General features: G+C 39.0%; 1 protein-coding gene across 3 annotated transcripts in view; it reads left to right on the top strand.

Annotated features, from left to right (window-relative positions):
- Nucleotides 1-3,899: 3,899 nt before the first annotated feature.
- The window catches only part of LOC144629286 (A disintegrin and metalloproteinase with thrombospondin motifs 9-like), a 53,375-nt gene continuing 47,609 nt past the window's right edge, over nt 3,900-9,665 (top strand). For all 3 annotated transcript variants that reach the window (XM_078487503.1, XM_078487502.1, XM_078487501.1), the window contains exons 1-3: nt 3,900-3,979; nt 8,390-8,641; nt 8,739-9,100. In XM_078487503.1, coding sequence (XP_078343629.1) covers nt 8,560-8,641; nt 8,739-9,100 — 444 coding nt within the window. In that variant the 5' untranslated portion in view covers nt 3,900-3,979; nt 8,390-8,559. The remainder of the gene's footprint in view (nt 3,980-8,389; nt 8,642-8,738; nt 9,101-9,665) is intronic.

The following is a 9,665-nucleotide window of genomic DNA, read 5'->3' as shown; positions in this document are numbered from 1 at the left end:
AACCCCAGAGCGTGACCATTTTAATCCGCAAAGCTATTACACAGTGCAATGCATTGATGTGGTACTCTTTATTATGCTTTACAAGGTGGTTCAAACTTTTCAGTCAGCTTTAAATGAAGCCAAACTGAAATTGTGATTACTTAAATCAAAGCTACTGACATGAACATTGTAACATTTCTTTCTGCATGTGGCTGAACTATGTGACCATTCAAATAAAAGCCATTGAGCAGTCGCGGACTTCACAAATGACAGCTATCGATGGGTACATTCCTGTGGTACTTTCCATTTTGCTGTGAATGAAAACTGGCCAAGAACAACTACTTGTAGTCGTTGTAAATAACAGTCGGACAAGATTGATTTCCCTTTTTCATAGTTCCTGAATAAAGCAAAATGTGACATTTACATTTACATGAAAGCTGTTGATAAGTTTCGTGTTTTGGTATTCAACTGATAATGTTGTTTCTCACTTTGGATGGAAAGACTGCACGTTCATTTATAGGAGCTCTGTCGACGCGCATTTAATCAGGCAGTTATCAGGAAATGTTTTTTTTAACTCTTTTCTTATATAGGAAGCAATCAAACCAAAGGATTCCAGACATCATTTTTTTTATTATAACTGAAAAAAAAAATGAAGTCCAATTCATCACCGAAACTTGGAAACGCCTTAGGTTCGCGTTTCCGAAGTTTGTTCATGTCTGTTAAATGCTTCCTTGTTAATCGTGTTCACTTACTGCTTCCTGCCATTTTCCAAGCACTGTTCAGTGAACGAAATCAGGACATTGGACATAACTGCACGTTAGTAAGGTTTCCTGCTTCCATTATTGCCACTGTGCAGAATAAACCGCCGGCTATAGACGCTATACGCAAGCTACTAGATCCCTTAGAAGTCAAATCGCATGCTAAACGTTCGTAAGAAGTCATGAACGTTTTCTTTAAAAAATTAAACGAAATTGTAAAGCACTTGGTTTTGATTTGCTAACGACAGACTCTTTGTATCATTAATAAGCTGTGTATATGTTGAAGACAACTTTTTTGCGGTTATTATGAATCAAGCGCCAGTTTCTTTTCCCAGACGGCCCCAACTGTGGGATGTGTTTCCCTTATAATGAAAAAGCTATCAAGTTGTCTGGCAATGTTATTACTCGCTGTAAGATAGATCCGGCTTACATATCCTCTAAACATGTAACAAACAATGTAATCTGTTTATTACATCGCTCATTTTGGACGTTTCATTTGTCGGCTTTAAACAATTTTAAGATTATTCAGTTTTTACGGTCTGGTCCGTTATTTCAATTGTTGTGGCGTAATATCTTTAAGGGAAACTTAACAGGAATCAAAAGATGAAACTAAATATATAACGCCAGTTTGTCGAAAATGAAAGTATACACTATTTAGCGGTTTTTTATTGCACGACTAGTTCAAGGCGCAATTTATTAATTTCAATCGATGACGTCATATGAAAGGCAACCCGGCGGTGAATTTGGCGGGAAATGAATTTGGCGTTCAACCAGAAATTCTCAACACCACGTTTCTAACGTTCCTTTATGGGTGGTGTCCGTAAAGCGAAGATTGAGTAAAAGGCTCAACTGTGTGCATCTTTACCAAAAAGGACCTATAAGAAAGGTGTTGGCAACCCTTTACCAGAGGCGTCGACAAAAAAGAAGAGTTTACACGTACGTAAAGTGACCGTTAGCTAAGGTTCTACTATAGTGTGGTGGAGACGATTAGTTCGCTTGTTGTAGGAAATCTCAATAAAAAAACAAAATAACATAAAGCCATCTATACATCTAACACTTCCTTCTTAATATTCCTTTGAGCATGTGTGGTCTCCAGCGCAAGGTCCAAATTTTGATGATCCGAGCCTAGCCTTCAATGCTAAACAAAACCGAGCTCATAGCTACACGAGTGGTGATTTTGTTAGTACATGCTAGGAATGACAAGGCTCGCCGGATTCGCGTTTCAAGATTGCATGCAATGATGGAAGTCTTAATTACTAACCGTGCTAATGAAGTTCAAACACAAGAGGAAGGCGGCGGAAATTCTGGCTAAGCCTAGGGCCACCCATATATAATAACCATGTGTGCAATATCGCTGGTATTGCCAGCAGATAAGGAACAAGTTCCATATCTGCACGCCTGCAAAAACTGCACCTAAGTGTCCGACTTGCAAAGCATTTCACTGCGTGAACAAAATTTGTAGGGTGTGTCTTTCTTCGATAAACTGTTGTCTACATGCAAAACTTCATGGCCAATGCTTCCGTGTCCTTAGAATAAAATCTAACCGCATGGAACAAATTTTCGTGTTAGAACAGAAGACTCGGAAGCTATAAGAACACTTATGGTCAGCAAAGGATTTAAAGCTACATGATACGGGTACTCCACTTGTGTTCAATTAACTCTTACTCGACCCCAATCCATTGTGTGTTTCAAAACGTTTTTTTTAGTTCTTGAGAGGCGCCGAGACTGCGGAGCATTCATGTCTACTTGAACTGACTTGAATGAGCAGGAAAACTGGGCGACAGCAGCAAAAAGACACGGGCAATTTTTCCGACTGCCTAACAACACCGTCAAAATTGTCTAGCACTCGTTAATTCCTTCCTTTGGTCTTCCTTTCTCTGACAAATTCAAGCAGGTAGGGCTTAGATCGATGGAGCTGATCCTCCTGAGGTAAAATGTTAAGATTTCTTTAGACTTATACTATAGGAAAACCTGTCAGTGAAGAATGCCAGGGAAACCTTAACAGAACAAGCCAATGTTGCCTTGGAAGCCCTGTCGCTTTCGGGTATTTTTTGGACTTGATTTTCGGTTTTTTCTTATACTGTTTTTTTTTTATTGTGGTACCTTATCGGCATTGAAAAACTACGGCTTAGTATCTCTTTACGGAAGAGAAGCCCTGTGGCGAGCTGAAGTGCAGGATTTTCTCAGTAAAAGACAAATCGATACCAATGCGACGTCCTATTTCAAAAAAAGCAGATCTTTGTTTTTACCAGTTTGGTTTTATTACCATTTCACACCCCAGAGACGAAATCTGTAGCATGTTTTCCCATTTATTTCCCAATTTTATTTGTTAGGCATAACTTTTTTGCACACTAATATAGTACCGGTGCTTTGTGACAAAGCAGGGTTAAATCGGTTTTGTGGTTTTGTCGAGTTTTACTGGAATCCAATAACGATTTTGTTTTTGATATGGTTAACTAGCTCTAAAGTCACGATTATAATATAAAAATTTAGAACCTTTTCAGATCAAAACTTTTTTAGTTTGCTACAGTTCCCAAAAACGGCACATGGCTAAAATTGTAGAATATATCACAGGAATCAACCAACCTTTTTCGCGTTTTATTTAAGTATTTTTGGAAGAAATTTTTAAAGAATGGACAGGCGATGACGAGAAGAACAAAAATGAACTCATTAGGAGATAACACCTTGATGTACAGCTAAATTCTCCAAACGTGGATTTAAAGAAATTTACGGTGATTAGTGCAGAGAATTTACGTATCGACTTTGGTAATGTAATTGGCGTACTGTATTAAGAGGGATGTTATATCGTTTGCGTGTATAAAGCGATATAAATTCTCGGCATGACTAAACTTCTGTCGGACATGCAAAGTCTAAGTCATCCGGATTGAAAAATTCAATGCGATCAACTTAAGAAAATCTGTAATGGATACTTTCAGGCTTCCCGCTACCGGCCATCAACTAAGACGAAATCTGCGCAGTTCCTCCGCGCAATTCCTCCTCGAATGTGATTGGTTAGTTGGTAAAGAGGCATTGACCGCAAGGAAAAGTCACTGGCGGGTTTTTAACTGCATGTATTGAGGCTTTGTTCGTGGAAGCAAAAGTGTTTTATAATACGTGTTAGTGTTGTGCGCCATTGTTAATTCGCTTGTTTACTGGGCGATAATCAAATGTTGTTACCCAATGCGTTTAGCTTTCAACTCCAATGGTTTCTTTCAAGTGGATTTTAGCTGAAAGCCTCTAAGGTGGGTCGAAGTTACGTTTGTCAGAAAATTCTAGTTAAACGAGCTTAGAATTTCGTGTTGCGTGCATTACTAAAGTTTAATGCAAGTTTATATTATTAGGCTAGTCTGCAATTAATATCATAGCATTAAAATACTCGGCTTGCTAAGAAATCAGCTTACTTGGCGGCTAACTGCTGATGATGAAGGGTAAAAATCTGGTACACTTTAAATTTAATTTCGCTAACATTAAAGTAAAATTGTTTTGGCTTCAATATAAACATTACTGCAAACAGAAAACAACAAGAAAAGATTAAAACTATTCAGTTACATAAATAAGGAAATTTCGTCGAGTGCATGACGATTTTTTCAGCTATTAATGGCAAAATCAGTGATAACTACATCTTATCGTATTTTATCTTATAGTAAGATTTAAATTAAGGTATATATCTGTGTACAGATGTTATCAATGTTTTATTTTAAGACTTCCTTGTAGCACGACCGGGAAATATGGGGGGAAAATAAGTGAAGAGATCTCACATCCCACCCAAAGGGTTAAAAAACAAATTACACCATTACACCAACGCCATTTCCGACTGTCAAAGGAATTAAACGAATTTAAAACTCTGTGTTTAAAGTAAATGTCATAATATAAAAATCTTTTTGCTGGTTGTTTTTATGTTTGCACAGAATGTAGTCGCCACTGTGACCCAGAAACGTGGCCCCATTATACTAACTATAAGTAAAGGAGATTTTCCTTCTAATAAACTAACTAAAGGGATGATCCTTAAAAACCGCAAATAGCTTTTTCATTTGTTTCGAAAATGGCATTTCAGGGGTTAGCTTCTTACTACCAAATTATCCGTCAATAAGAAAAATCGTATCGGTTTACTTTACGTTCGCTTTGATTCAACGGCGTTTGCGACTTTAAACTAAGTTTCGCGTACAGTTAATCGGCAATTGAAAGGAATTGACCCAGTCTTGAAGGTGCGCGCGTCTGGTGTAAGGACTTCAACTAAAAATATTCACACAGCTAACTCACATCACTCGACCTCCGACATTTCGGATGATTTTAATTTAGTTCGTCGACCGAGCGCACGTTTTTTTCCAAGAGAAGGGAACTTCAATATCATCTTTTTGTCGACGCGCACAAAAGGCCGGAACGTTGGCAAAGAATTTGCAATACGTGTTTCAAAACGAACAGGAATCTTTTGAAACCACCGCAGCCAGCCACACCTATAAGGTAGGTTACGGATATAGGCTAATATACAAGTGTCTATGCTTACACCAGACTCCTTGACATATAAAAGGCCGAATGTAGAAAGATACTGTTTTGTCTTTGTGAAGCGATGTTAAGAGCGGTTATCTAGCCACAAATGGATCAGAGTTTCGCCCGATTAGAAAGATTAAGGTGTCGATTTTCTGCCTCTTTACAAGCTTGGGGGCGAAAAGCGCGGCGTTTTTTTACACAAACAAATGAAGAATCGGATAAAATCAGAAGGGAATTCTAAGAATATCAAACGAGTTTTTGGCATGTGGTATTTGTAGCAGAAATGTATACCCAAGTTTCGTTTCGCGCATTGACAGAAAAGTATTTCACGATGCGTCTGATTTAAAATGTTTGTTTTTTAATAAGGACACTCACTTTCAAAAAGCAAACTCCATAAACCATTTTTTTTTCTTAACAGGTGATCAAAATTTCACTTCTCACGAAAAACCGAAAATATTTAGTCAGGCATGCCGAGTAGTGAAAATAGAAAAATTGATGACTATTGAACAGGATAGTGATAGAAAATGGAATTCTCCCAACTTATTCTACAAGAAATGTATAGGGACACTTATTGAGAAATTGGATGTTGATATTAATCTGAACGGTTAAACCGGGCAACAAACGAGAATTGTATGACTTTATGGTCACGAGCCAAAAAGAAGACAATACCTTTTTTCACGGGGGATCGATAGCAAATACTTAAAAAGTCACGCACGTCCCAAAAAACGATCTGTTTTCGTCTCATCATGATGATAATACCTTATCGCTGCATCAGACGTGCTATTAGAAAAGGACCCAAAATGTCAATTGTGAAACCACATCTTCTGTTTGAGGTCACCGTCTGAAAATTTTGGCTGAAATAATGGTTTTCTCGGCGCAAACAAAGCTAAAGCAGAAACGTTCGGCTATGGCGGCACCAAGTTGTAATTCGATTTTAAGACTTCGTAAAGAATTTTGACCCTTGGTAAATCGGCTTTTTTCCACTCTGCTGCCACAGAATCTGCGGTCGTTTTTCAAAGCAGTTTTGCGCGCTTTACCGCGTTCGGCTAAATGCGCGCCGCCTTCGCCGAGGTGAATTCTTCAAATGTTTCGCTTTGTTTAAACGTCCAGAGAAAATCTCCTTCTTAGAACGTAAGTAGGTAAAACACGTGCTAATTCAACAATGTTATGGAGGACATACAAGATTTCTAAGGCGATGAGCTCTAAAATAATCCCTATGGACCAATCGAGAAGTATTTTAAAACATTCCTGAAACGACAAATCCGCTGACAGCTTTCTAGAATTGTCTCCACGTGTAAAATAGAAGCGCGCGCAGATTTTCTCCCACAAATTCTTTGTTCTTTAATTTTAGGTACAGAACGAGATAACCGATCGATATGATATGCACTAGTGCGCTGTCATTCGACATGTTTTGTAGAAAATTGATATGAAGTAAATTGTTTCCGGTTTCATTTGACGAAAGGAATGACTATGCGACAACACAGAGATTATGAAAGTTATATTGGCCCCCCCCCGTTTTTTTTTTCAAAAAAAAAAAAAAAAAAAAAAAAAAAAAAAAAAAAAAAAAAAAAAAAAAAAAAAAAAAAAAAAAAAAAAAAAGAAAACCCAAACGGGGCCCCCCGACCCCCCAAAAACCGGGGAAAAAAACCCGGCAAACCGAGCCAGCCCGGCTAACCGGGCCAGCCCGGCTCATGTAATCAGGCCCTATGTCTGAAAGGCTTGCAATGCAAAACGCTGCTGTTTCGCGCTACAAGGTCACAACGGAAATGAGCAAACCTAAATATGTTGTACAACCTTATGAACATGATTACCGCATTAAAAACTACCACTTCTACCTTTTTTGAAGCAGAAGAATCAGAAATTGTACGTATTGACGTGATTTTCATTTATTTAAACGCATTTTAAATCGATTTCATCTGTAGCTAATTTGATCATTCCCAGGTATTTTTAAATAGTTAATGCGAGGGCTCAATTGCTAGTGACCTTATGAAATTTTTCTTTCTTGGGCATGTGTTGTTGATGTAAATTTAGCAGCTTTTATTTTAGAATTCCAAGATCGCACTGATGTTTAAATTTGAAGGGTTTCCGTCGTTGAACGATCAGCGAATAAAAAAAAACAACAACAAGATTTTCAATCTGTGGGTCTTGCACACTTGTACAGGTATCCATAAAAGGACGGGTATAAATATTCGGATTTCACCCGCTCCAAAAAAAATTGGCTGTTATTTTCAGTGGAATAACGCTCTGATTTGCTAAATTAAAGGAAGATGTGCACAAAGTACTCATGATTATTAATGTTTCAGTGACATAAATTCACAATATTGAAGTTATAATACATCGTCAAAGAAATTTTATTCAACCGTCAAATTGTTATTGTTTAAGTTTACAACGTGACCATCACTGATACGTTTATTATCAGACGTTTTGGGGACTTCGGACCTGATGCGGACTCCACACCGTGCGATATTTATCGTATCTACCTCTAGCACCAGTTTTCGGTGCTTATTGATCAGTTTGATATAAATATTTACCTTTATTTGCGGTCAATAAAAAAAAGAAACAGATATCAGGATTTCTTCTGTGTTGCGCAACTGCGTTGATGAAAACGTCGTTGTTTCGATCATTTGACATTCTCAACTGCCTAGACGCAGAACTGGAGAGTTGATTTGTTTTCATTGTGTCGCGGAGAATTATTCAATGTTTTTTATGACAGTGTTTTCAGCGCTTTGAGCGACAGGGCAATGCAAACCGGTTTTGGTGACATCATTACCCCGAGCCATCACCGGCGTAAAACGACCTGATCCTCATAAATTAAACAACGTCAAAAGGGTACATAAACAAATCTGCAGCAGATCTGTGTGTGAAACTTTGATCCTGTGCGAAACTTGGATTCCGCAACCGCTGTCAAGAAGTCATTTATCCAGGCCGATTTCTAACGGCTGGGCGCTTAATCAAAACCCTCTCGCTACAGATTCTAATGATTTGCTTGACACTAATGGCAATTTTCTAGAAGCAACTCACCCACAGCGAAATGTCGAAGAGACGCGACCAATCAACTCCAAGAAACAGCAGCAATTCTTAGTTTGTTTATAACACGGGTCTTGTGCAGTAAAGCAAAACAAATTGCACAGTTTTGTGATGTAGAACTCTTCCTCTCTCACCAGGTGATTTGTGTCAACGCGTATAACATCGCTATCTTCAAGCTGGCCTGTGATTGGCTAGTTTCATGCACTCTGTGGGCGTTCCTTGAGGTCCTGTAGCTGTCTAACAAAACACTTCAGTAAAGGTCCCAGCAACTCGAGACCAAAGCTTCAAATCGCCAAAATCCTGTACTATGAAGAGAATATCTTGTGCTGTATATATAATTGTGTTGATTCATCAAATTTGCGCGGCGACGGACAAGAAACCCTCAAAAGGTAAGTGGAATTAATCGATATTTAGAGCCGGCTTAAAGGATTCAAGACTGTTATGTGTGTATGTTTTCTAATATTGTCCGGTGTTTCTCCGATACAGGTCGCGCGCAAGGCCTTAGCGATCTCCACGTTAACAATGGGCGCTTTGAATACGAGGTAACGTTAGTGGAGAGAGTGAACCGCAATGGGAAACGCCACTCGCCTCATAAACATTTTATAAAATACGAACACAGTGGTCTGAGGACAGGCACTGTTTACTATAGACTTGCGGCGTTTGGGCGCACTTTTCAATTTCGATTGGAGCGGGATGATAGCTTTGTATCGCCTGTGCTCACTGTAGAACATGTTTACAGCGACACGCGGAGATTGCCGTTCGCTGGAGATTTGCAACATTGCTTTTACCGTGGGGAAATCCAAGGAGATCCCAACTCTACTGCCGTATTTAACTTATGCAATGGACTGGTAAGTCAATTGGCCCTGTTTTGTATTTTTTGATTAATAATTTTTGGGGTGTAAGCCGCGCGGCGCGGCACAAAACGTGTACTGTAACGCTGGCCGGCATTTCATCTCGCCGGCAGTTAATACTCTTGCTTCGAACCGCTCCGTAATTTTAATTCCATTTACTCCGAGTTCATACGATCCTCTTGCATGTGATGAAAACATTTGGAAAAATTATCATTTGAGACTAAGGCGGTATAACCTTGTATTTATTTACTCAATTAACGATGCCTGGCCGACCATCACAACCCATCGTCCCCATTGACAGGTTCGTTCGTAAAGCCCGTGAATTGAAAAGTCCTACAAAACACTCTTTATTAGGCGGATTTGCGTCTTAGAACAAGAAGCGCTTATCCAGAATTTATACCCATCAGTACTCTTTGAGAAGAATTTTAACAGAGGCTTGGGTAATGTTGTGGTCGCCATTTCAGATTTTTGGGTTTTTAATTGAACCGGAAGCGCTCCAATGCGGTAAATGACCCCCCGGTAATCAATACGGTGAACTGTTAGCGGCTCACGCACTACGCGT

This window comes from Oculina patagonica, chromosome 10 (assembly GCF_052425735.1).
Source record: "Oculina patagonica isolate OP01 chromosome 10, crgOcupat, whole genome shotgun sequence".
Taxonomy (NCBI): domain Eukaryota; kingdom Metazoa; phylum Cnidaria; class Anthozoa; order Scleractinia; family Oculinidae; genus Oculina; species Oculina patagonica.
The sequence above is the reverse complement of the archived record's forward strand: the minus strand, read 5'-3'. Positions and strand labels throughout refer to the sequence as shown.